Below are 27,817 nucleotides of genomic sequence, written 5' to 3'. Positions count from 1 at the left end.
ATCAAACCTTCAGAAAGGACTCTACCCAAGTCCTATTTCCATAATTCCTGGCGCTGTCAGTGGTGCATCAGAAATGGACCTGGATTTGGGAAGAAAGGTATTTATTGGAGTACTGCTAATCTGTAGAGATTTACAGAGCACCTGCCTTTAGCAGAATGCATCCGGCAGCCCCTTGCTCTGCCTTTGAGGAAGGCTTTCCCTGCCTGTCGTGTAGAGTTCTGTATCCAGCAGGCACATAATACCTGCTCATGACAACCCCGCCTCCCTCAGGAGGTGACTCCTCTGGGAGACCTGTGCATTAGATTGATGCTTCCCAAACCCACCATTGATGTTGTTCAAGTCCTGCTCCCAGATCTCCAGGGGGGCCGAGCAGAAGGACACAATTTCAACAAGTACCCCACATAATTCTGATTCCACCCACCAAACCCCAAGCACTTGGGAAGGCCCCTCCTGGACCCTTTACCCCGAGGGCGGTGTGGACCCTGCTGGAAGCAAGATGGTGATTTTCCTGGGTCCTGAGCCGGATCTTCAATGACCCACCAGAATGCTAAGGACGGGCTTCAACAGAACCACCCGCGTATAGGAATTTCACCTCTTTGGACTTGTCTCCTCGTATTTACGTGGGGGTGCTGGGTCTAGATCAGAACTGCAGACACAACTCAAGCCAGTAGAAATACTGCATTGGGCTCATATCATGATTTTTAAAAATTGAAGCCACATATAAAAATCAAGAGAGATCACTGACTTCTGGTTTGGTGTACCTACATTGTCATAAGCCAAATGTTCGCTGGAGTTGAGAAGTCATTGCCCCTTTAAGAGAGGGCATGTGCTGTGTCCCACAGTCCCCACCACATCCTATTGGGCTCTCTTGGCCAGCTTCCATTCACTGCTTGTTTGCTGCCTTCCTGGCCCCTGCAGGGGCTGGAGTTAAGGTCTTTGACTTCCCTGATCCCCAGTGTCCCTTGTATTTGTCCCATTCCGCACGCCCAGGGCCTGCCACATTATCCTTCCCCAGCTTACAAGTTAATCATCAGCTTCTCCTTATGTAAATCAGAACAGGAAAGTCTTGCTTGGCCAATTCCTCCGAAAATCTTGGTCCGCTGCCTCTCTTCACCAGCCTGGTGTCCTGTGTCTGCCTGCTCAACATTTGTCTGCTGACAGGAAGCCCTTTCTTGTCCCTGACGGAAGCTCTCTGAGGCCAGCTGAGGCCGTGGAGGTGCAAGGAGTCCAGGCAGGCCAGCCGGATGAGCGGGGAGTGGGGGCACCAGGGCCAGACCCTGATCTGGGCTGTTTGGGTCCTTGCAGCTGCCACCGAGGGTGAGACACCCTGTGGGAGAGGAGAGCCCTCAGAAGTTGGGGTAGGGAGATTTCCTTACCATAGAGGATTTTCCACTAGTGCAAACAAACCCATCTCTCGGAGGTCCGAAGGCTCATAAAAGGCTATGTAGTAACCTCGGGGCACCTGACCAATGTCCTGGTGTTACTGAAAGCCACCACCGCCCCCCCCCCCCAGCCCCCTCCAGAGTCTCCTTTGTGGGAGTGGGTAGAGCGCAGAAGACCCCGGTCCTGTCCGTGGGTTGCTCACACCTTGTCGGAGCCTGGAGAGCCCTCTGTCGGAGGCACCGGGGAGGGGCTAGGATGGAGCCCGAGCTTTGTACTGCTGCCCGCCTGGACAGGACTTTCTGTATTAGAATGACATTAGAGCGGGTAGCACCAAGACACCTGAGTCCTGCTCAGTAAGTAGCTGGCAGTGAACTTCTCAGCACTCCATATTCTATGTGGAGACCGAGAAGCTTGCACTCTCGGGTTCCCAAAATGTCATCCTCATATCCCCGGAGGCGGATGAGCTGATGTCAGGTGACAGCATCATGTGAACTTTTTACTTTCGTTGATGTATATTCATTTTCATGTGTATTCAGAAACATAGGCCTAACTCATCCAAAGCCCAAGTCCATAGCTGTTACTGCTTGGGAGTCCTCTGGGTAAGATTTTTAAAGTTTATTTAAATTTAATTTTAAGAAAAACCAAAAAGCTAGTAGTCATATAGGGGATGCGCAGACAGGCCAGCAAGTGTGCTGATGGGTATGAAGACGACTCTGGGCCAGATGACTTTGTGGGATGCTAGGGTCTGCAGAGCCTGGCATCCATCAGTTCCAGAATAAGGGAAATCTGCTCTGTGGAAGGGAGAGCTTCCTTGTTCCCCAGGGTGACCGGGGCAAATTTTGTGGCTCGGTGTTGTGCTCCTAGGAGAAACTAAGTCGGTGCTCTGATGCAGGTGCTTTCTAAGGCAGTCTTGAAAGAAGCCCTGGACAGGGGTTCATTGACAGGGAGTCTAGCTACTTCCTGTTGCCCAGCCTCTGGGCTGAGAAAGAGTGCCCCCAGTGAGGGGAGCTCCTAGTTGGGCTCATTCCAGTTCTCTATCCAGCCACTCCTGATTCCTCCCTGTGTGTTCCCTCAGGGCCAGCCGCGGATGCACCGATGAGGAGCACCAGGCTGGGATGGGTCCGGGGGAAGCAAGCCATTGTGCTGGGAAGCACCATGCCTGTGAACATGTTCCTCGGGATCCCCTACGCTGCGCCCCCTCTAGGACCCCTACGATTTAAGAAACCAAAGCCTGCCTTGCCCTGGAATGAGCTCCGAGATGCCACGTCCTACCCTAAATTGTAAGAGCAGGCTCAGTCCCGTGGTGGAATGTGACCTGGGCATGGGGGCAGAGTACTGAAGGGGAATAAAGGTCATGCAGCTCCCTGGGAAAGGTGGGGGCACCAAGGAGGAGGAGGAGGGGTGCGGAAGTGGACAAGGGCTTCAGTAATCCCATGGCCCCCCAGCTGGCTAATCGGCAGGATCACTGGTGGTGGTGTTCAGAGCACGCAGATTCCTTGGGCTCCCTTCTTGGGACTTCCTGAGTCAGAATCTCCAGAGCTGGGCCCAGGAAACTGGTTTCACTGGAAGGTGTCTAGTGATTTGAGGACCAATCGGATTTGGAAACCACTGTGACGGACTTACTGAGTCTTGGTCCAGGTGTTTCCATGTCACCCCCCACCTAGGCTTAGTCTCCAGGGTCCAGACTGGCTTTGGGGTGAAGAACCACCCAAGAGGGATTTCAGCTCTAGTGCTCTGTGCCCAATGCAGGGAAATCCACAAACACCTGTGGAATAAATGCCTGTGTCCTGGGTCAGGAGCCCCCCGTCATTGCAAATGTTCAAGCTGAGGTTGGTGAATCGTGATGAGGACTTAAGCATAGGGTGGGAGGTGAGACTTGAAAATCCCCCAGAATCTTCTGATGCTCAGATTCTGGGGAGTCCTCAGGTTGGGCCACACTGGTTCTTGGTTCTTGGCCTTGGGGTCCCAGGCAGAAGGAGTACCCTGGTGCCAGGAAGCTGTCTAAGCCGCAGAAGAACCCATGTGGCCCAGGGACCGAGGACACTAAGCTGAAACTCATCTGTTCCTTCCTTCATGTATTCATTCAACTAATATCCATTGAGAACCAACTCAGTAATTGCCTCTCTGTAAGGCCCTGGGGGCACACAGTGGGCTGGTCACAGCTGCCCTGAAGGAACTTGTAGGCTGGTGGGGGTGGTAGGGGCATGAATAATAACAACGATTAAAATATAGAGTGACAAGGGCAACCTTTTAGGGGATCAGAGAAGGATGCTGAGAAGGAACCACCTAGTCTAACCTTGGAGGGAGGTCAGGGATGGCTTTGCTGAAACCAGTGAGGCCTTGATTTCTCATAAACAATATACAAAGGGGCAAAAATGCATAAGCACTTGTCTGAGTGGAAGAGGCGTATGGGGGTAAATTTGCAGTGATGGTTTCCTACCGCCTAAGCTGTACACTCTTCTATTAAAAAAAAATTAACACTAATTGAGCCCTGAGAATATTAGGAATCACATATATTGGTCTCACTCAATCCTACTGTGTCACATGCTCAGTCCTAGGGACTGTGAGGTACCGAGGTGACTAAAACAGTTTTTAGCTGCTCACATTTGAGTGGAGGAAGATGGTAACACTCACGTGCAAGTCTAGGAGAACTTCAAGGGAAGAACACAACATATATAGGTGTTTCTAAAAAGCTGTGGTCTAACTGGAGAAATCTCAGAAGGCTTCTTGGAGGAGGTGGCACTTGTACCGAATCTGAAAGACAGGAAGAACATGAGCAAACAGATATGAGCAGAGAGCAGTCTGGGCATAGGGACCAGCTTGAGCAAAGGCTTGGATACAGGAATCTCCCTGCACATCTACCTCCATTGGTTCCTGGTGGAAAGGCCTAGAAATGTCCTTTTGTTCCTCTGGGGGCAGAAAAGGGAGCTGCTAGAGCGAAGCCCTTGCTATGTAACCTAGTGTCCTGCCCTCTAGGTTGGGGAATTGTTGAGCCATGTTGAATCTTTATGTGTGTGTATCTGAATTGTGGTGGTGGCTGTAGGCATGGGTGAGTGCTAGAAGTTAATGATACAATTATTCTGCACGACGTGCTTTCCTACCCAAAAACCAGATCAAAAAGAATTATAGTGTGTTTCTTTGTCTGTGCCACCATGGCGGGGGCCGGGGAGCTGATTAGACTTTGTACCAGTAGCTCCCATATGCCTCTTCCGCTCAGACACGGGAGACCACCAGGCCTCTCTGCGGTCACAAGGCCTGGCCCCTCCCAGGCGAGTTAGCCGACAGCAACTCTGAGGATTTCTCCTTCCTTCCTCCAAGGTGCCTCCAGAACTCAGAGTGGCTGCTCTCAGATCAACACTTTCTCAAGGTGCATTACCCCAAACTGGAAGTGTCCGAAGACTGCCTGTACCTTAACATCTATGTGCCCGCCCATGCGGACACCGGCTCCAAGCTCCCCGTAAGGCTGCCTGTCATGCCGGGGCTCCAGCTAGCGGGTTCTTGCCCAGGGACCCAGGCAGAGTGGCTAGAATCAAACCTACCCCCTGTTGGGTAAAAGGGAAATGTAATCACTTGACGCATCAATAACTCTTAAAAAGTCATTTAATGACAGATTCACTTTATCTTCCTTTCTGATTGCTTCTTTGTTGGCAGTGACTTGACTTGACCTTTGATTTTTATTTTGTTTTGTTTTTCTCCTCTGTTGAGTATTTAATGGTCTGTAAACATTTAGAAAGACACTGCTTAAAAGGACCCTGATTTTCTGTTTGCTTGTTTGTTTGGGAAATCCTTTTTTAAAAAGGATCATTTCATCCTCCAATTTTTCTGTTTGCAGTGAGGACAGGTAATAATATTAAGTATTTCATTTAAGAATGTAAAATATCTCTGTATAAGTGAACGGGAAAGGTATTAATTTTTAACCACACCCTCCTGTATCCTGTCTCCCCTTTGCCAGTGCAATGGGAGACTCAATCTGTTGGATCCTAACAATATGTATTGAGCACTGACTATGTGCCAGCCACAGTATATTATCTCATTTAACCCCCACAGTAACTGGTGGGTAAGGATTATTGGACCCATTGTACAGATTAAGAAGATGAGGCACGGGGATGGCATAGGTGACTTGTTCCACGTTGTACACACAGTAAGTGGCAGGTCCGATGCCAAAGCCAGGGCTTTGTCTGGTCCTTCTTTTTCCTCAGTGGCTTTATTCTCTTTTCCCACCCCAAGAGTTGTAGTCCCTAGTATGACTTTAAAAAAGAGAAGGGTGGGGCACCTGGGTGGCGTCATTGGTGAAGCCTCGGACTCTTGGTTTCTGCTCATCAGGTCATGATCTCAGGGTCGTGAGATCAGGCCCCGTGCTCAGTGTGGAGTCTCCTTAAGATTCTCTCTCCCTCTGCCCCTCCCCACCTGCACGCTCTCTCTCACTAAAATAAATGAACAAATCTTTTTTAAAAAGAGAGAATGGAAAGGATTTATTAATAAGTATATCAATCCTGATGGTACCATGTGAATGTTTAATGTTCCCCAGTCCCAATTTTTCTAATCAATATAGTAACGTTTTCGCACTTCTCTTCCCTGTCATCTCTCCTTGCTTCTCTTCTCTCTGTAGGTAGGGGAAGGGGTGAAGTTAAAACAACTTAGTGGTTTTTGCTCTCCTACATGGCTTACAGTGATTTCCTTCTTCCTATGGGTCACAAGTTCAGAGACATTTAGTTAATACTTTCTGAGCACTTGCAATTGTTCTAAGAACTTTAGATGCAGGATCTTGTTTAAAATCTCATAACCCATCAGTGAGATACTTTCATTCTTCACATCTTACAGATGAGAAAAATGAGCCTCAGAGAGGTTAAGTAATCTGCCCAATGTCACCCAGCTCATCTGTGGCAGAGCTGGGAATCAAACCCAGGAGTACCCAGATGCCAGAGCCCACAAGCTTACCCCTGGGCCTTCTTCAAAAGACAAAACCTCTGATGCTACTTAGAAAGGAAAGTGAGACGCTTATATTTCCCTAAAGAAAGAAGGTCCCAGCATGCATGGGGAGGGGATGTGAGTTTCTGGCAGGTTGCCTAGAAAGGTCTTCTCCCTTCCACAGGTCATGGTGTGGCTCCCCGGGGGTGCCTTCGAGACTGGCTCAGCCTCCATCTTCGACGGGTCCGCCCTGGCTGCCTATGAGGATGTGCTGATTGTGACCACCCAGTACCGGCTAGGAATATTTGGTTTCTTCAAGTGAGTGTCCCCATGTGACTGACACCCCGGATCCCCAAGGCACAGCTGTGGGCAGCCATAGGGGATTCAGTGCCCAGCCGCCTAAGGAGGAATGAGCCTTCAGTGACATTGAACAAATGTGACCCAAAGTAGTTAGGTAATTTTTGCAGCAGGAAGAGATTAACCCCCAAGTCTTGGTGGATTAAAACAACAACAAAAAATCTTTCTCACTCAAGTAAGGTCCAGCTGAGTGATCCTGACTGACAGACATCTTTCCATGTGGTCCATCAGGGACCAGGGTCCTTCTATCTCATGGCTCTGCCCTCCTTAAGGGCCCAGACCCTCTGCATTTGACCAGCAGATGGACAAACAGAGCCTCCACCTCGAACTCCTTGAGCTTCAGGAAGCAGATTGACATCCACTGAGCATTCTCACCCTGCCTCTTGCCCCAGCACAGGGGACCAGCATGCTCGGGGGAACTGGGCCTTCCTGGACCAGATGGCCGCCTTAACCTGGGTCCAGGAGAACATCGAGTTCTTCGGTGGGGACCCACGCTCTGTGACCCTCTTTGGCGAGTCAGCGGGAGCCATAAGTGTTTCCAGCCTTGTGAGTTCTTCTCTTTGGGGGGCTTGAACGAACCTCGGTGGGAGAGGTCACAAAAATGAGGACCGTGAATCACTCGTGGCTGATTGGTGCTTCATGTCGAACAGACACCTTGTCTCCCTCAAGCCTCCCATCGTGAGTTAGCGGCTCAGTCTCCTTTCGTGGACAAGAGCTGTCATTAGGAAGAGTTTAAATGAACTGCCCAAGATCACCTAGTGAGTAACAGTTTGAAGAAAAATCCCTTATATTTATAGGGTGGAAGCCCTGGACAGGTAATTACTCGTTTAATAGAAAAACTCAGCTAAAACATAAAGTAACAAAGGACGCATATAACATTTTATTTCAACTTCCAACATAAAGTGTGCATTTCTCCACCAATGGTTTGATACGGTGCCATATCTTTTCAGGGTCAGTCTGTTGGCCGGAGATCCACCGTGGGCTCTGGGCATAACCCCCTCCCCCCAGATTCATTGTCCTCTAACAGCTGCTTTAGCTTCTTTACAGCGAGCACGAACTTGAGGTGCCTGCCTTGTAGTCTGTGAATGCAGCGTGCTCATGGAAGCTTCTGCTGCCTCCCCACATATCTTATACTCTTACCTTGTTCACACCAAATTAATCTGACGGCAGTATTTTTCAGCTACTTGCCTTCATCAAAGGTTTCTTTCCCCAAACATAATTTTGTTTTCTTTTTACACACATACTTCATTGGTTCCCACGATATTTCATCGATTAGGTCATTACAATAGCAAGTGTAAATGACAAAGCAAGTTTGGGAGCAAATGCACCTTACTCGTGGCCAGAAACCGGTGGGAATAGAAAGGTGTGCGGCACTAGAAAACAGCCCTCTGGCTCTGAGGGGTCGGCATCTCCTGGGCCTCAGCTAACAGGTTAATCACAGAAGGCAGTTACATGGAAGTGGGTTAAGAGAGCTTCTGCTGTATAGCACTTGACAATATACAAGATATTTTTCTGTCTTCAAGATAACTCGATAAGGTGAATTAGAGTAAATCAACTTTTACATATATGATGACAGCCGCCATTTCCGGAGTGTGTAGTATTTGACCAGGCATCGTGCAAAGCCTTCTGTATTCGTTACTTCTGCTCTACAGAACAGTTCTGTGATATGGGCTCCATTTTTCCTTCTGGTTTTGCAGGGAATAGATTGATGCTCAGAAATATATAAAAAACTTGCCTGAGGTTCTCCAGCCAGGAAGTGAAGGAGCTAGCACTCACACACTAGAATGTTTGACCTCAAAGTTCCTGGGAGTTTGGGGCTCAGAGAGGTTAAATAACTTGCCTAAACTTTCATGGCTCGTCCTTGAATCCCCAAACCAGGGCTTTTTTTTTTTCTCCTGTATGTGTAGGGCTTTTAAGGAGACTTCCTGGGAAGGTTTCTTTAAAGAAGGATGGGTGGTGTGTGTAGTGGATGGGGAGTCCCCTGCCTGACTTCTCCTGGTCTCCTGTGTTCTCATTCCAGATTCTATCCCCCATGGCGAATGGCTTATTCCACAAAGCCATCATGGAGAGTGGGGTAGCCATCATCCCTTTCCTGAGGGCCCCCGATGATGAGAGGAATGAAGATGTAGGTATATTGTTAACACCTCTCTAGCTTCCTCTGCTTGGTCAGGGGAGAACGTGGTTAGGTGTTGATAGACCATGTGCTTGGCCGTCCTTACCGACCATGGCCAAAGAATCCGATGCTGGCCAAGGCGAACCTTACTGCTCCATGGAAGGCCTGGTTCAGGAAGTAGTTCTCCAGCGCCGTCCAGCTGGTGCACATGAATGTGTGTGTGTGCGTGTGTACATGAATGTATATGTGATAGTTCTTACATCTTATTCACTCTTCTTCACCTGGGATATATAACTCAGTCCCCTGTGTGATATATACTTCATTTCCTGTACCTACTCCATTCCACCTAGAGTACTATGTTAAGAAAGATTCTGAAGCTGTTTCCAGTTCAGTGGGAAAGAACACTGTGACTGATGCATGTTGTCTGGCATGGGATTGTAAGGGGATGGTGAGGCATATGCCCCAGACTTTTGTCATCTGTCATCTTGTTTAGTGCTCTACCAAGCAGTGAGGACGTGGAGACCAAGGTCTCTGTCTCTTTCACGTCCCAGCATAATGCCTAGGTTCTAGTAGGTGACTATTGATGTTTGCCGAATGAATGAGTTAACAAATGAGCTGATTCAGTCAATGAATATTAGCACGGGGCTGTGGAGCCATCTCCTGGGGACTGTGCATTTTAGTGGTATATTTGCTTAAACACCTTGTAGAAAATAATGGTGTACACCAAGAGCAGAGACTTAGAGATATGATATTGTAAACATACCCTCAATACACAGGGAATATTGATTTGGAGAACACGATATATCAGCTTTTGGTTTGTGCACATACTTATTCATTCAGCACACATATATTGAGTGTCCCTTGTGCCCCCAGCTCTATGTTAGAACCTGTAGGCTTATAAATGGAGACAGGCCACACTGACTTGAGAAGACCATCATCTTTAACCTGGAGTCCAGGAAAAGTCTGGGAGGTGGTCCTTGAGCTCCTACAGTTGTAGGCAGATTCTGTATGTTTGTGCATTTTCCCAGGGAGAGGGTTTGTAGTTTTCATTGGATTTTCAGAGCCTTCGTGACTCCCAAGCACTTAGGGACCACCACTTTCAAGGGAAAAGTGCTCAAGGAAAGTTCAATGACTGGGAGAGATAGTGTTTAGGAAAAGGTTAGGAAGAGCAGGTGGGAATCCGTGACATGACAGGAAATTAGAGAAGGAGGGAGTTCATGAAAGGACATCTCAGAGGAGGTGGGGATGAGTGAATTGGTGGGAGACAGAAAAAGATGTTCAGGGCTTTCCAGGCTGCAGTGGGGGTGAGGCTGAGCAGAGCTGACAAGCTGAGACTGAGCCAGAGTCATGCCTCAGCGTACAGTTAAGTCATGCTTGCAAAGCTGCTCCTCACTCTTGGGGCTCCTGAGTTGGGCTTCTGGGCTCAGTGGGGCCTAGTGCCATGGAGTCAACGTCAAGACTGGTGTCTCCGTGACCAGGAAGCTTGACTCTATTCGGTAGCCACAGACTGACACACCACCTCCCCCAGTTCCAGCTGTTGCTGAATATGGCCAGGAGGGTCAGGCAGGAGCGTGAAGAGGTCCAGGGCCAGCCTGTCCTCAATGGGTACATTCCGTTACATGTACATGGGGGTGGGGAGGGGCAGCAGGCTTCATGTATGAGGAACCAGCCTGGGGCTGGATCAAGGACTCTTTGCAACTTTCATTTTCTTGGCGGCCTTCATTGCTGTGCTCTGACCCAGTTCTCTGGAAATAGTTGCAGGTGATCGCACAGGTCTGTGGTTGCAATGCATCAGACTCCGAGGCCTTGCTGCAGTGCCTGAGGGCTAAATCCCCCGAGGAGTTGTTGGACATCAACAAGGTGAAGATGGACAGGAGGGTCTGGGGGCCGAGAGACTCCACCACTCTCTTACTTACTTTGATTTGGGACTTTGGAAAGACGGAGGTTGGGATTCAGAGTAATGGCCATAGAAACACAAGGTAGAATATGTGGAACCCTGATAGGTAATTTAAGGAACTTGATGGGCTGGGGTGCTGCTTAGCCTGGAGAACATCCAGGAAAATATGAAGGTTGTCTCTAAGTCACCGGGAAGAGGGACCACACCTGTTCCACATGCTGCCAGAAGTTAATTCAATGCCAAGAGCAGGAGTTCTGTTAGGAAGCCATTTTGGCTTGGTATAACCAAGAATTTTCTAAAAACACAGTTGTCTTCAAAACAACCAGCTCCTAGATAAGGTAGTGTGACACCCACCTCTATAGGTATGCAAGCAGAATCTCGATGACTGCTGACAGATTTTAGTCACTGGATGATTCATTGGACCAAATGAGCTGTTATGTCCCTTCCAATCTTGAGAGCTTCTGATGGTCCTTGGAAGAGCGAGGTCATTATCTGTCACATTCCAACATTTGTTAAGTAGCTATTTGGCGTGGATGAAGTGTCTGCTGTGAGCAGTGCTGGAATCTGGGAGCTGGTTACAAAGTCCTTGACCTGATGTAGTGTGAAAGGTCTTCTATGTACTCCCTTCCACCCCTATTCCCAAACAGAGACCCCAGAAAACCATGGATAGAGCCAGGTGTTGCTTCCTGAGACCCAAGAACTATCCAGCCAAGTCGAAGGCAAAGATACACCAACCCCCACTACTCTGGCCACCTCCAGCCCCCCGCACCATGCCTGCCCCTAGCTCACCACTCTGCCCATTGCATTTGGCCAGTGGTTCTCAAACTTGAGCGTTCATCAGAATCACCTGGAGGGCTTGTGAAACAAGTTGGCCGGGCTGTACCCCCGGAGTTTCATATCTAGTAGGCTTGGGCTGGGGCCTAAGAATTTGTTTCTAACAAGTTCCCAGGTGATATGCTGATGCTGCTGGTCCAGGACCCATACCTTGAGAACCACTGTTGTAGGCTCCTGTCTTTTTTAGGTAGATACTAATTATTATCCTCATTCAGCAGATGAAGACTCTAGGCAGGAAGCTGAGCCCCTTTGCCCAAGTAAGTGGCAGGGCTGGCCAGGCAGCACTCGTGCCCTGGGAAGGGCCAAAGGTGGCTTATTTTTCCTTTCTTAATGCAGTTTGACCACTGCTGGAGTGGGTTGGCTCTGCTGGGCTAAGGGTTTGGGGGACAGCGGATTTTAGGAAAAGAAACAGATGCTGATTTTTCTCTTCTTCCTTATTCCAGAAAACCAAGTCTTTCACTCGAGTGGTTGATGGTTTTTTCTTTCCTGATGAGCCTCTAGACCTATTGACTGAAAAAACATTTAATTCCGTTCCTTCTGTCATCGGAGTCAATAACCACGAGTGTGGCTTCCTGCTGCCCATGGTAAGAATCCCAGCTGTTCTCCGTGTCGCTCCCTCAGCCGCGAGGCAGCTGTGTGCTTCCAAGCTGAGCACTCCCATGCATGACGCCAAGCGCTGTGAGGGAGCCCGGCAGCCAAGGACGCAGAGATGCCCCTTCCTCTCACTCAAAGAGGGTAACTGAGGATTGGGGGCAGCTGTGGCCAGTGTCTGCCCTGCTCCTCATATAAGGCTTATAGAGAAAGAAACAACTCTATAAAAAGTAAGGGAGGATGGGGTCCATTTGAGCTTTGATCAAAACATTACAAAGGATTGTTCCAAATTAGCACAGTTACTATACTTCAAAGGTGAAATTCATGCAGGTTTGGAAAATTTCAGGCCTTTACATTTTCACGTCCAGCCTCGGTTCTGGCATTTTGACTTCCAAGAGAGCTCCCGAGGCTCGTCCAAGTTGCAAAATTATTGAATCGCTTTAGTCATTCAACAAGTATGAATGGAACGTTTGCTACCTGCTCTACACTCTTGGCAAAACCCAAGCGTTCAGGGGCACCTGGGTGGCTCAGTCGTTAAGCGTCTGCCTTCGGCTCAGGTCATGATCCCAGGGTCCTGGGATCGAGCCCCGCATCGGGCTCCCTGCTCCGTGGGAGGCCTGCTTCTCCCTCTCCCACTCCCCCTGCTTGTGTTCCCTCTCTCGCTGTCTCTCTCTCTGTCAAATAAATAAGTAAAATCTTTAAAAAAAAAACCCAAGGGCGCCTGGGTGGCTCAGATGGTTAAGCATCTGCCTTCAGCTCAGGTCATGATCCCAGGGTCCTGGGATCGAGTCCCGCATCGGGCTCCCTGCTCCTTGGGAGCCTGCTTCTCCCTCTGCCTCTCTCTCTCTCTCTGTCTCTCATGAATAAATAAATAAAATCTTTAAAAAATAAATAAATAAATAAATAAAAATAAAAAAACCCCCAAAAAACCCAAGCGTTCAACAGTAAACAAGTCACATGGCTCCAGCTTTCAGCAAGCTCCCATCTGAGTGAGGAGAGCAGATGAAATGCAAGGTTGAATAGATGGTTTCAGGAAGGGGCAAGTGCTATGAAGTACATAAACTGGTAGAAGATCTTTAGGGAGGAGAAGGGGTAGAGAGGAAAGGCTTCTCTGAGGAGGGATCGTTTGTGCTCGGGCTGAATGCGGAGAAGAAGCCATGATTCCTTGACCCTGCCATTTAAGAAGCCCCTCCTGATTCGAAATAAACTTTTCATCTGTCCTCAGAAAGGAGGAATGCTCAAATTCATAATATCACCATGGCTCAGTTAGAGAGACCAACCTCCTCCTTTCAAGCTGAGAGAGATGCGGTCATGAAAGACAGAGGTCTGCCACGGTTAGACGCTAGTTGGTGCCGTTTAGAGCCAGAACCCCGAGTCCCTTGGGCTGTCAAAGGCACGTTCTGCCATGATGAATTTGACCTACAGAGCAATGTTTTGGGGTAAGTGAGGGTGGGGATCTTTCTCTTCATGTTGTAAATGAGGCAACTGAGTCACAGATTGTGGCGTAAGGAAGGCCCTTCAGTACTTCCAGGTCTGTGCCAGAAAGAAGGCAGGTGCTCCTGATGACAGCCACCACCACCGTAACCACTGCAACCGGTCCCGACTGCCTTCCACGTGCCAAGTGTATGCCATCGGTGCGACAGCTTGCAAACAGGCATTGGTAGTTAAAGAAACTTAGCCTCAGAAAAGCTAAAATTCCTTTCCAAAGTCTCCCAGCTGGGGAGGAGACAGTGGTGTATAATTTTTTTCATGAGCTTAGGCTCTGCCATTAAATGTTGGGTTCTCTGTCAACCTGCTGTGTGACCTTAAGTGAACTGCCCAACCTCTCTGAACCTTTATTCCTTTAATGTGTGAAATAGGACTGGTCTTACTACCTGCTTCACAAGTACCCATCAAATAGCCTGGCATATAGCAAGTGCTCAGTAAATGTTAGATATTGGAATTATTCAAGTGGTGCCATGATATTTGGTGCCCAGGTCTGCATAGGTCAGGAGCCTGGGGCGGTGCTCTTATTTCATGTGACCTTGCAATTACATCCACTGCTGGCCATTGGAGACTGTGGGTAATCCTCCAAAAACAAATCTCAGCTCCTGAACACATAGAGAGGTTCTCAGTAGTTGAAATATACTTGTGGATAAATTGAATGACCCTGGAGATTCCCTCAGATGCCAGGAGACAAAGTTGTTTAAATATTTACCCTGGTGATTTATTATCCTAAGATTTTCAGCAGAAAATGTCAAAGGGAAATTCATTTGACAGGTGAAGAGTACTTTTACCCTCTCATATTTTTAAGCTGTGGTACTGGCCAGGGAGGCGTCAGTTAGCAAATAATTACCCATAGGCTCGTACAGAGCCTAGGTTCTTAACCCCAGCCTGGCCACCTCACTGGCTGTCGGCAAACTGCTGGCTTCTCAGAGGCCCTGATTGCAAAGGTCTTGAGAAAGAGAACCGTAAGTCACTGGCTTTGAGATTTTCTGGTCTCTGTTTGGACTTGATGCCAAAGCCAAGGTGTAGGCTGTTATCAGTTTGCCAAGGCCGCCGTAATAAAATATCATAGACCAGATGGTTTAAACAACAGAAATTTATTTTCTCACGGTTCTGGAGGCTGGAAGTCCAAGATCAAGGTGTCAGCAGGTCCAGTTTCTTCTGGGGCCTCCCTCCTTGGCTTGCCTTCTTCCTGTGTCCCCACATGGTCTTTCCTCTGTGTGCACGCATCCCCGGTTCCTCTCTTGTGTGTCAGAATTTCCTCCTCGTATAAGGCCACCAGCCAGATTGGATGAGGGCCCAGCTAACGTCCTCTTTCTCATTTAATCACTTCTTGATAAACCCTCTCTCCACATGGTCACATTCTGAGGTAGCGGGGGCTAGGGCTTTAACATGGGAATATGGGGGCGGTGTCAGCTCATAACATGGCCTTTCCACAGAGCAGCCACTCGGGCGCCACAAGACCACAGGTATGGCAGGGACCGGCGGCATTTTAGCAAATGTGGGAAGAAGAAACTTCATTGCTCCACCAACCCACTGAGGCTGCTCCTGCATGTCGCCCCTGGGGGCTGGACAGGTTCCTGCTCTCCAGCCTCTCTTCTTAAAAAGCAGGCACTCTGACCCTCAGAGAGACTGCTTTCCCTTCTGGTGATCTGAGGTGCTCACAGAGGACGCCCTACTTCTCTCCACAGAAAGAGTTTCCTGAGATCCTTGGGGGCTCCAACAAGTCTCTCGCCCTGCACTTGCTACACACAGTCCTGGTAAGTGAGCTTGGGCAACTGATTTTTCAGTCAGCTGAAACCTCCTTGGGCCACTCTCAGGAGAAGGGACTGGGGCTATAGATGTTCCTCATTTGCTCATTCAGTGAATCTTTGCTAAGTATGGTTCCACCATCCCGTATTCAGTCTCAAAATCCAAGGAGCTCTGAAAACCAGCCCACAGGGCAGCCACACTTGCCCCAGCCGATATGTGGCTACTGGTCTTTATTGTTCCCATTCACGTCATTCATCCCACTATTCACGTGCTTCTCTGCGGACATGGTAATGTAGGGGCTGAGGGGACCACCCCCCAGAGCATGTGACATCATATGCAGCCTCGGTACTAAATCCGCAGACCATGGGGTGGGTGGAAGGAGGAGGCACTTTGGCACAGTGTCTAACAAACCAGATCAGAGGAATATCCGAGGCCCTCTGGTGCCCGGGAGGTACCAGAGCCACGTGGCTCCCTCAGGGAGAAGGGCCTTGAAGAATGAGTTAGGTTTGTCCGGCTCGTGGAGGAACAGGGGCCAGGGGCTCTGCTGGTCATATGGTCCAAGTCAGGGGCACTTGCACCAGAGCCTGGAGTTGCTCTGGGCCTGATTAAAAACACCCAGCCTTCAGAGGACCCGCTGAATGAGTCTGAGCAGTACTCCCTGGTGTGCTCTGTACTGTCTCCAAATTCCAAAGAAACTTCTGCAGGGCTGTGCCTGTTTTCATGTGGCAAGTGCCATAACTTGTCCCAGCATTTCCCAGGCTCCCAGATCCCCAAGAACATCACCAGTGTGGCAGATCCTGAATCTTCATGAAGTTTACTTTGCACTGGCCAGCATTTGTGCTTGGGGCAAGTTGAGGGATGGAAGCCTGGGAGGCAGCCCCGTCCCAGGTCAGAAAAGCACAGAATGCCCTGTTCAGGGATTTGGCAACGGGTCTCAGGGGAGACTGACAGAACTGAAGACGGGCTCTGTGCCAGATAGCACGTTTCTCATGTAATCCTCTGAACAACTCATTTTTTATAGATAAGGGAACTCCAACAAGAGACTTGTTCAAATCAAACAGCAAAGGACTGGAGGCAGCACTGCCTCCAGAAGCAGGGTCCCAGTAGCAGTCACAAAGGTCTACACTCAGAAGAGTCCTACACTTGGTTGACAGGGATGGCTGTTTCTGACATCTCAGAGAGGCGTGCGCACTGTGATTAGGAGCACGCAGTCTGGCTGCAGATAGACTTGTGGAAGAATCATTGTTGCACCGGTTTGGACAACCGCTTACCCTCTCTGGGCCTCAGTTCCCTCATCTGTGAAATGGAGCTAATTTTGATATTTGCCCCATAGGGTCACTGTGTGGATTAGATGAGACAATGCATGTAAAGACCCCAGAATCATGCCCGCCCAAGCAAATGCTCAATGTGTTGGCTGTTGTTGACCTGGGTCTCCTGTGACCATGATTTTTTTACAGCACATCCCCAACCAGTATTTATACCTTGTGGCTGATCAATACTTCTCCAACAAGCACTCTCCGGTTGAGATACGAGATAGTTTTCTGGACTTGCTTGGAGATGTGTTCTTTGTGGTCCCTGGGGTGGTCACAGCTCGATATCACAGAGGTGAGTCTCTGAGTACCCCCCCCCCCCACCCCACAGCAGGGTCACAGCCCAGCAAGGCCAGTGGCTGCAGAGAGTCTTGTGGCCTGATGACTGGCCACCTGCTCCACCCTTCTGTTCCTCAGTGAGAGGGAGTTCTCAAGAATGTGTGGGATATAACCCTGCACACTGACCTTTGCAATTCCCGTGCCTTTCAGAGTTCTGTTGTTTCTGTTTCTTCTCCTTCAGGACCATGCAAAAAATTCCCACCTCCCCATAATTTGGGGGGGACTAGTTTCCCAGACTCCTTTCTCTTTGGAAGTGTCTTCCCAAGCACTTTAGCTCTAAGGAGTAGTGGAGCAACCAGAAAGAGTATTATTTGGGGGAACACAAACCTTGTCTCCCCTCTCCCTGCCCTAATTCCTTCTCTCTCTCCTTCTCACTCACTCTCTCTTTCTTCTATTCCCCTTTCCTCATCTTTCCACAATTTTTTTTTTTACCAAGAGCCTACTATGTGCCTGACAGTATTCTGGGCCCTAGAGATACAGCAGTGAACAAAACAAAGACCCTGCCACCATGAAACTCACATTCTAGTGGGGGAGATTGATAACAAACAAGTAAAGATAGAATATGTATGTGTTAGATGGTAATATAAGTAAGATAAAACAGGGCAGGGGATAGCAGTTGCAGGGCGCTGTGGGATTCTGTATCATAAGGTCTACGGAGGTGATGAGGGAATGAAGACCAAGAATTGACTCTTGAATTTGGGAACACAGAGATCACCGGTGACTTTGACAGGAACTATTGTGATGGGATGATGTAGATAAAAGTCTGGTTAAAATGGATTCAAGAGAAAATGAGTATACTGATCTTCAGAGAATACATCCCAATCTCAAAATCTCAGCAGTGGTTTTGGAAAAAATGAATGAATTGATTTTAAAAATTTACATGGAAATGCAAGTATAGCCAAAACAATCTTGAAAAAGAATAACAAAGTTAGGGGGCTTACAAGTCATCTGATTTCAAGTCTTATTTTTGAGATGTAGGAATTAAGAATGTCTGGTATTGGCTGAAGGATAGACAAATAGAACAGAGTGGAGAGTCCAGAAAATAGTTAGCCAATTTTTGACAGAGATGCTGAGATAATTCAGTGGAGAAAGGAAATTCTGTTCAACAAACAGAGCTGGAATAACTGGATATTTATGTAGAAAAAGTGAACCTCAACACCCTAACTCACACTATACACAAAAATCAATGTGAGATGAGTTGTAGATCCAAATGTAAAAGCTAAAATTGTACTTAAGCAAAATTAATATATATATTTTTGCTCATCAAAAAACACTGTTAACAATGTTAGCAAAAATAGTGGAGGAGGGAATTCCAAAAATCTGTCCCACCACAAAAGCAATGAATAAACTGATAAGTACTGTCAGAATCAATTTTATCAGAACCTGGAAACAAATCAAGGGTTTATAGCAAGCAAGTGAACATTTAATCAAGATAAAGATCCTTGAGTCTCAGTGAGAGAGTGTGGCATTTCAACTTACTCTGCACCATTTCCTGCTACCAGCTAGGCAGTGGCCTTTAAGACAGCAGCCCACATTTAGAGTATAGGCTTCTAGTACTGGAGGGAGAAAAAAGGACCTTATACTCAAAGAATTGTGGTCTTTTTCCTTTAATCTATCTGGTGGCTCCCTAAACAACTAAGCTTAAGGGGATTGCTTTTATTTCACCTAACCCAGAACTGTCTCAGGGATTAGGAACCTACCTGGAGGGCATTTTTCATCAACATTTAAGGGTAAATGCATTTGCTGGGGCGCCTGGGTGGTTCAGTTGGTTAAGCGTCCAACTCTTGATTTCAGCTCAGGTTATAATCTCAGGGTGGTGAGACTGAGCCCTGTGTCCAGTTCTGCACTGGGCATGGAGCCTGCTTAAGATTCTCTCTCTCCCTCTCCCTCTGTCCCTCCCCACCCCTGCTCACATGCACACATGTGTGCATGCTCTCTCTAAAAAAAAAAAAAAAAAAAGTAAATGTATTTGTTGCTGCCACCAGAGGCAAGGGATAACAGTTAGAATAAACAATAGACAACACTTAGGAAGAAAAGCTGGGCAATGGAATGCTCTGGGAATAAAGGTTTGAGAAGCTCCCTCATGTTCCTGGGAAATTAGAAGGCCTTGTGCATGTCCAGAGTGGGGAGAATGCTCAGAAAAGGCCTGAGATGGCCCTAAGCTGTTATATCTGGTTGACCTGAAGGCTATTCTCTTACAGAAAGTGGAAGCTAAGTAAGAGTTGTAAACTGTCTAGCTGAGTGTTGAGGGTGTGCTTCAGCACACACATAATGCCCATCTTCAAAGATTGGGAGATTTTGTTTGTTTGTTTTAGGCATTTATGAAAATCTCAGCTGACTCATAAAATTATTAGTTGACCACTAAGGTAACAGGAGAAAAAAGACTTTGGTGGTCACACATGATGAAGAATAGTCAAAATTAGTACAGAAACATTTCTAAACAAGCTAACAACAGCAACCATAACAAGCAGTAACAGTAAACCATGGCAAAGGGGTAGAATCTGATGTTCAGAGTTGCCACGTTATAATATTCAAAATCTCCAGTGTTCAACAAGGCATGCGAAGAGATGGAAAAGTATGGCCCACAGACAGGAAAAAAGGAAATTAGTAGAAACTGTCCCTGAAGAACCCCAGACATTGGATTTACTAACCACTTTAAGCCAACTGTTAAATATACTCAAATAGCTATAAAGGAAACCACATATAAAAAATTAAAGGAAACCATGAAAATGATGTTTCACCACATAGAGAAGCAATAAAAAGAGAATTTATAAAATTATAACAAGGTCCAAATAGACATCTGGCATTGTGAAATACAGCAACTGGAATGGAAAATTCATTAGAGGGACTCAATGCCAGATTTGATCATGGAGAAGAAAGAAACAGAGAACTTGAACATAAATCCATTGAGATTACCCAGTGTGAGGATCAGAAAGATAAAGGAATGAGGAAAAATGAACAGAGCCCAAGAGACCTGTGGAACACCATGAAACATCCCAACATATGCATGATAGGACTTCCAGAAGGAGAGGAAAGAGAAAAGAGGTAAAAATAATATTTAAAGAAATTATGATCAAAATGTCTCAAATTTGATGGAATTTGAATCCCAAGTAGGAAAAACTCAGAAATCCACATAGAGATATAATCAATCAAACACCAAAAACAGAGAAATTCCTGAAAGCAGTTAAGGTGAATAGACTAATCATGTACAAAGTAGTTTCAATAAGATTAACAGCTGATTTCTCAACAGAAACCACAGAGGCTAGAGGCAATAGAATAACTTATTCAAAGTGCAGAAAGAAAAAAAAGCCTGCCAACCAAGAGTTCCATATCTGTCAAAACTATCTTCAAAAATGAAGGGGTAATCAAGACATTACCAGATAAACAAAAATTGAGAGATTTTGTCACTAGTAAACCTGCCTGAAAAATGCTAAAGGGAGTCCTTAACGCTGAAACAAAAGGACACAAGACAGAATCTCAAATCCACAAGAAGAAAAAAGAACACTACTAATGGTACTTACATTACTTATGTTTACTTATAGAAGTCAGTATTGCCTAATGTCTAATGTCTCCTTGTTTTCCTATATGATTTAAAAACAACTGTACAAAATAATAATTATAAATCTGTGTTTTCACATACAATGCATCAAGATCCAATCTGTGCCAATAACAATATAAAGGCGCAGAGCTATAAAGGGGGAAAGCTTTTGTATACTATTGAAACAAAGTTGGTATTAATTTGAAATAGATTATGATAAATTAGGATGTTAATTGTAACCCCAGGGCAACCACTTAGAAAATAACTAAAAATATGTATAGTAAAAGAAACAAGAGGGGATCAAAATGGTACACTGGAAAATATTATGGTAATGGAAGACTTGAAGAATAGAAAAGATATAAGACATATGGGAAACAAATAGTAAAATGGCAGAAGTAAGTCCTTCATAGTCAGTAATTATACTAAACGTAAATGGATTCTCTCAAAAGGCAGACATTGCAGAATGAGTGGATTATAAAAACAGTCCAACTGTATGCTGTCTACAAGAGACTCACTTTATTTTTTTTTAGTGGTTTTTAAAAAATTTTTTAATTGTTAAATCACCATACATTACATCATTAGTTTTTGATGTAGTGTTCCATGATTCATTGTTTGTGCATAACACCCAGTGCTCCATGCAGAACGTGCCCTCTTTAATACCCATCACCAAGCTAACCCATCCTCCCACCCCCCTCCCCTCTAGAACCCTCAGTTTGTTTTTCAGGGTCCATTGTCTCTCATGGTTCGAAGAGACTCACATTAGAACTAAAGACACAAATAGGTTGAAAATGACAGTGGATTCTTAGATATAACAACAAAAGCATAATCAAAAAAGAAAAAAATCCAGATAAATTGGACTTCATTAAAATGAAAAATTAATGTGCATCGAAGGGCAATATAAAGAAAGTAAAAAAGACAACCTGCAGAGTGGGAGAAAATATTTGTAAATCATTTATATGATAGGGATCTATTATTTGGAATATACAAAGGACCCTTAAAGCTCAGCAAAAAACCAAACAAGTCAATTCAAAAATGGGCAAAGGATTGAATGGACATCTCTCCAAAATAGATATACAAATGACTAATAAGCACATGAAAAGGTGATCAACATTATTAACCATCAGGGAAACGCAAATCAAAACCACAGTGACATACCACTTCGTACCCACTAAAGTGGCTATAATTAAAAAACGAACAAACAAAACCCAGAAAATAACAGTGTTATTGAGAATGTGGAGAAACTGGAACTCTCATGTCCTGCTGATGGGACTGGTAAATGATAAATGCAATGCAGAAAGTGGTTTGATTGTTCCTCAAAAAATTAAACATAAAATCACGGTATAACCCAACAATTCCACTCCTAGGGATAGACCCAAGATAATTGACTACCAGCTGGTCAAGCAAAAATTGTACATGAATGTTCATAGCAGCCTTCTTTTTTTTTTTTTTAAAGATTTTATTTATTCATTTGAGAGAGAATGAGATAGAGAGAGCATGAGAGGGGGGAGGGTCAGAGGGAGAAGCAGACCCCCTGCTGAGCAGGGAGCCCGATGCGGGACTCGATCCCGGGACTCCAGGATCATGACCTGAGCCGAAGGCAGTCGCTTAACCAACTGAGCCACCCAGGCGCCCCATAGCAGCCTTCTTTAGAGAGGCCAAAAAGTGGTAACAACCCAAAGATCTATCAGCTGATGAATGGATAAACAAAACGTGGTGTACACATAAGATGGGTTATCATTTGGCCATAGGAAGCAATGAAATCCTGACACCTGCTACAACGTGGTTGAACCATGAGAACATTATGCTAAGTGAAAGAAGCCAGACACAAAAGGCCACATGTGTGATTCCATTTATATGAAAAGTCCAGAATAGGCAAATCCACAGAGACAGAAAGCAGTTTCCAAAGGACAGGAGGGAAGGGCAAAGGGGGAGTGACTGCATAATGGGTCCGGGATTTCTGTTTGGGGAGCTGAAAATGTTCTGGGCCTCAATAGTGGTGATGGTTGTACAACATTCTGAATGTACTAAAAACTACTGATTTACATACTTAGAAATGGTTCAAGTGGTGAATTTTATGTTATGTGTATTTTACCTAAAACAAAAACCAAAAAACCCAATGTTGCTACAGAAAGGAGAAGGCAAGCCACAGACTGGAAGAAAATATTCACAACATAATTATCTGACAAAAACTTCATATCCAGCATATGAGAACTCTTACAATTCAATAATGAAAAGACAAACGTTCCAATTACAAACGGATAAAAGGCTTGAAAGGACACTTCACAAAACAAGATATAGGAAAGCCTCTTTTGGTGCATGAAAAGGTACTCAACATTATTAGTCATCAGGGAAATGCAAAATAAACTCCAAATGAGGAAACCATGTATACCTACTAGAATGGCTAATACTGAAAACACACACCATACCCACAAGTACTGCGAAGGATGTGGAATATTCAGAAGTATCGTGGACTTCTGGAGGGAATGTAAAATGGTACAACCATTCTGGAAAACTGTCAGTTTCTTATAAGTTAAGTGCACACCTACCCTATTACTCAACCATTCTACTCTTAGGCATTCACTGAAGAGAAGTGAAAGCTTATGTCCTTCCTTACATATGGACATTAATAGCAGCTTTAACCATAATAGCACCAAACTAGAAAGAACCCAAAAGTCTATCATCAGATGAGTGGGTAAATACATTGTGGCATATTCATGCAATAGCATACTACTTGGTGATAAAAAGGAATCAATGACTGATACATGAAATAACATGGATGAATCTCAAAAACATTACACCCAGGAAAAGAAGCCAGACACACAAAAGTATATATATTGTGCTACTCCATTTATGCAGAGGTCAAGGACAGGCAAAATTAATCTGTGGTGACAATCAATAAACGGGTTGATTGTCTCCTGGAGGAGTGGCCACAAAGACACACAAGGGAATTTTCCAGGGTGATAGAAATGCTCTGTATACCTTGGCATGGTGGTTACAGGAAGTGTGTATACACTTGCAAAAACTCATCAAATCATGTAATTAAAATCTGCACTTTTTATTGTCCATAAATGACACTTTAATTAAGAGAGAGAGAGAGAGAATGAGGAGAGGGAGCAGAGATAATGAGTATTGCAGGGTCTTGCTAGAAGGGATTTAGAGAGATAAGCCAGTAGCCAGAGGGGAAGCTGAGACCAAGAGTGTGTGTGTTTGTGTGTGTCTCTGTGTGTGTGCGCGCACGTGTGTGTGCGTGTGTTAACGGGAGGCATGTAAGCATGTTGGCTACTAATGGCGGTGGTCCAGTAGAGAAACATTGATGGTGCAGGGAAAGATGGGGGCGGGGAGGAATTACAAAGCAAAGACCTTTAGCAGAGGAGAAGGAATGTTGGAAGCCAGGAATAACTGTTCGGTTTGTCTCCGGACAGTTGAACGAGAATCAGTGGGAGGAAGTCACAGGGAGGTAGATCTTTGCTCAGTAGGAAAGGCTTATCTCAGTCTGCCCTGAGGGGTAGTGAGCTCTTGTCACCAGGGGTGCAGGGGCTGCTGTGGCAAGTACTAGCCTCCAATAAGGAAGAGGGAAGTTAGCAGAGTTCAAGTCACCTATTGTCTCTGCGCCGTCCCACCCACGGGTGTGGAGGACCTGCTGGGTGGGGATGCGGGGCCAGCCCCTGTTCCCCCCGCGCCTTGCACTGGCCACAGGCCCTCTCCTACCTCTGTGCAGATGCTGGGGCACCTGTTTACTTCTACGAGTTTCAACACCGGCCCCAGTGCTTGAAGGACACAAGGCCGACTTTCGTCAAAGCCGATCACTCTGATGAAATCCGCTTTGTATTTGGAGGTGCCTTCCTGAAAGGCGACATTGTCATGTTCGGTAAGGAACAGGCTTCGGGGGCGGGGTGCTTCTGCTCTTGTGGGGACTCGAGCTTGGGATGAGCTGGGGAGAAGCCCCTCCCCCCACCCAACATGACGCCAGAGCCCTGGAGTACTGGTGGGTTAGAACTTAGTCTGTGGTTTACAGACACAACCATTCCCTGGAAAACGCCCCCACTCTTATTTTTAGAAACCAAGATGAAAAGGAGTTGCCAGCATTGGCTTGATGAGTGTTTCTCTTTGTGCTAAAGCCGAAAGGGCTGGGCAGTTGGGGGCACTCAAGCGACCTAATTTCTTTTCTTAATATAAAACCACTTTCTTCCTTCTCTCTGACCACTGGTCTTACCCTCCCTGCCCTTTCCAGACCTGTCGATGAGGCTACCACCCAGTGCTTTAAAAGGCAAAAACAAACAAACAAACAAACAAACAAAAAACCAAAAGCCATGTTTTTCATAATTCCCAAAGTCCTCTGGACCCAGGTGGCCTAATGTAGATGCTTGTGAGCTGCTGCTAGCGAGGTTAGCTCATCCATTCCTGAATTTATGACCTGTGCAGGGCCTAAAATAAGCCAATCAGGTGAGGTTATCCACAGAAAAAAATTACAGCAACTACACACTACAGATATCACTAAAATATTTTGTTAAAGAAATTGCACAATACAGGCTCTTGACCAGTTCATGCTGGCCTCTCGACGATGAGGACCGGGCCTCCGCGTAAGTACGTTTGTGCGCTGAGGTTTATTTGTTTCGTCATTTATTCATTCCCATCCTTATAATGCAGATAATAACACAACTACCTCTTAACTACTAGGTTGTCATAAGGATTCAGTGAAAATTCTCACAAGGCACACAGTGAGTGCTTAATAAATGTCACTGTACTATTACTCAGCAGCCATCACCAAGCTCATACTGTGGGACGGGCACAGGACTGTCCACACGGGAAAAAATGAACCACATGTGTGTCAAAGTTTAAATTCCTTAATATCTAGGGGCGCCTGGGTGGCTCAGTTGGTTAGGCGACTGCCTTTGGCTCAGGTCATGATCCTGGAGTCCCAGGATCGAGTCCCACGTCAGGCTCCCTGCTCAGCGGGGAGTCTGCTTCTCCCTCTGACCCTCCTCCCTCTCATGTTCTCTGTCTCTCATTCTCTCTCTCGCAAATAAATAAAATCTTAAAAATAAATAAATAAATAAATAAATTCCTTAATATCTAAAGAGCTCCTAAAACCAGTGGGGAAAGAACAACCCAGTGGAAAGCTGGCTAGCAGATACACATAGACAGTTTATGGAAAAGGAAACATGAGTGACTTTTAAGTATGAAAATCCACTTGACCTCACCCATAACAAGAAGATTGCACACTAACCTTGACTGAGGAAGACTTCTTCATCTATCAAGTTTGGGAGGAGCAATACATTTTACATAATGTATTTGAGCAGGTGTGGGGAGACAGACAACCTCATATATTAATGCAAAACTCTACCAAATTTAAAATGCAGATGGTCTTTGCCCAAGCAATGCAACGTCTAGAATTTTTTTGTGCAATTATACTTGCACACAAGCAAAAGTATAGACACACGCTGAAGCATTGCTTTTACCAGCAATGATGAAAACGTGTAAAGATCGAAACCAATGTAAAGATCCACCAAGAGAGTACTGCATACATGAATTATATATTCACTTGTAATTGCATATATACATATTTATACATTATACATTTAGAGAACAATAAATGGCAATAAATGGTGGGTTTATAGGCGACAGTATGGAACTATCTCCTGGATACGATTTTAGTAAAAAGAAAAAGACGGAGAATATGTGTTCATATTATACTGAGTGTGTAAAAAGGGGTCCGCTTAACCCCTAGTACATGACTAGGCTGCCTCTGGAGGGCACTCAAAAAGCTGGTAGCTATGGTTGCCTCTGAGCCTGGGGACTGGGTGTCTGGAGAAAAGAGATGGGAGGGAAACTTACTGTCATTAGATACCCCTGCTGCATTTTGGATTTTGTACTTTGAGCAAGGATTACTTTCTCAAATAAAGAAATGCAATAATTAATTAATTGCATGAGGTGGGGAGTGGTGGAAAGAGACACAGAGAGAGGTGGTCTCTGTCTCCAGGGAGCTCGCAGCCTCATAGGAATGACTGGAAAAGCACTGGCTAGATGGGGAAGCTGCATGTTCAGCCTCCTCCAGCATTCGGAAGCCACGACTCCTTGGGCGAGTCCTGGCTGCTCTGGGCCTCAGTCTGTGCAGATGCAGAATGAATGCATTGATTGGTGGGCTGGTGAGGGGATTGGCGGGAAGGGAGATATGAATGTGATTCAGCGCACCCGAGTCACCTTGGCCTTCTGGTGAATCCGTGAGAGCTGGATTTTGTGATTGTCTTCCTTCAGAAGGAGCCACCGAGGAGGAGAAATTGCTGAGCAGGAAGATGATGAGATACTGGGCCAACTTTGCTCGGACCGGGTAAGTGAGCTGCGCCCCCCCCCCGGCCCCCCCCAGCCTCCCCCACATTCAGGTGTTGGAGGATGGAAATCTCACCCCCGTCTCTGCCCTCACTTCCAGGGACCCTAACGGGGAAGGCCTGCCTCTGTGGCCAGCCTACAGTCAGAGCGAGCAGTACCTGAAGCTGGATTTGAACACGAGCGTGGGACAGAAACTGAAGGAGCAGGAGGTGGAGTTTTGGTCAGATACCCTTCCCCTGATTATGTCCACTTCCACAGCCCTCCCTGGTCCTCCTTCCTTACTCTCCTTTTCTCTGTTCTTGCCTTTATTCTTCTCTGCTCCTTGAGAAATTGTGTGTGATTTTGGTTTTCCTTCTTCTGCAATTTCCCCCATGATCATTAGCTCCATTTTTGTGTTTAGCCACTTTGTGAAATCAGCTGCTTTTACTGATGTTTTATGGACGTGGGGAGGATCCCTAGGGGACTTCTTTTCTATATCAAACAATGCTGCTTGTCTTGGAATGCTACCAGATCTCTTCAATAAATCTGCAGGAGGGCCAGCCTATTGGTTGGCATCATAATGATCTTGTTACTAAGAGAAAACAAAATCAGAACGTGAAATATGTATGGGGAGCAGAATTTAATCCTGTGCTCAAAACTCTCCCCCAACCCCCAGCATCCAAGGTGAAGTGGATTTCCTATCAGAGGTGTGTATTACCTGAAATCTGAGTGCTCTAACTGCAATCCAGGCAGGTGTCAGCCACAAGCCAAGCATGGATGTCTTGAACCTCGATGGCTAGAACTGGGTCTTTCCTCCAGTGGGGGAGGAGGGGGTGGGGCGGCCAGAGAGCCTCCTTCTCAGCAATGGAAACCAGAGGTCCATCAAGGTCAGGAGCCAAGAAGTCAGACACCTGGTGGCAAAGTCAGGTCGGGTGGACACCGAGGAGAAAAAATGTTTGCCTGATGGGGCGGAGACTAATCTATGCTTCCATAAACCTACACTG

The 27,817-nt window shown here is 46.3% G+C and overlaps 1 protein-coding gene across 1 annotated transcript; it reads left to right on the top strand.

Moving 5' to 3' along the window:
- The first annotated feature begins 1,226 nt into the window (after positions 1-1,226).
- CES5A (carboxylesterase 5A) lies at positions 1,227-27,376 on the top strand. Its single transcript, XM_021704592.1, has 13 exons — positions 1,227-1,317; positions 2,459-2,663; positions 4,702-4,840; positions 6,476-6,609; positions 7,041-7,194; positions 8,669-8,773; positions 10,517-10,621; positions 11,936-12,076; positions 15,260-15,328; positions 16,778-16,925; positions 24,226-24,375; positions 26,763-26,835; positions 26,935-27,376. The coding sequence occupies exons 1-13, from the start codon at positions 1,245-1,247 to the stop codon at positions 27,158-27,160; spliced, it is 1,722 nt and encodes a 573-aa protein (XP_021560267.1). The 5' UTR covers positions 1,227-1,244; the 3' UTR covers positions 27,161-27,376.
- The last annotated feature ends 441 nt before the right edge of the window (positions 27,377-27,817 follow it).

This window comes from Neomonachus schauinslandi, chromosome 16 (genome assembly GCF_002201575.2).
Source record: "Neomonachus schauinslandi chromosome 16, ASM220157v2, whole genome shotgun sequence".
NCBI classification, from domain to species: domain Eukaryota; kingdom Metazoa; phylum Chordata; class Mammalia; order Carnivora; family Phocidae; genus Neomonachus; species Neomonachus schauinslandi.
The sequence above is the reverse complement of the archived record's forward strand: the minus strand, read 5'-3'. Positions and strand labels throughout refer to the sequence as shown.

What these genes read in the sequence shown, in the direction of transcription:
- CES5A (XM_021704592.1), top strand. Translation starts at nt 1,245, where the DNA reads ATGAGCGGGGAGTGGGGGCACCAGGGCCAGACCCTGATCTGGGCTGTT. An exon ending in GGAATATTTGGTTTCTTCAA is followed by an intron (nt 6,610 to 7,040) that starts GTGAGTGTCCCC and finishes CTCTTGCCCCAG; the next exon opens with CACAGGGGACCAGCATGCTC. An exon ending in AGGCGACATTGTCATGTTCG is followed by an intron (nt 24,376 to 26,762) that starts GTAAGGAACAGG and finishes GTCTTCCTTCAG; the next exon opens with AAGGAGCCACCGAGGAGGAG.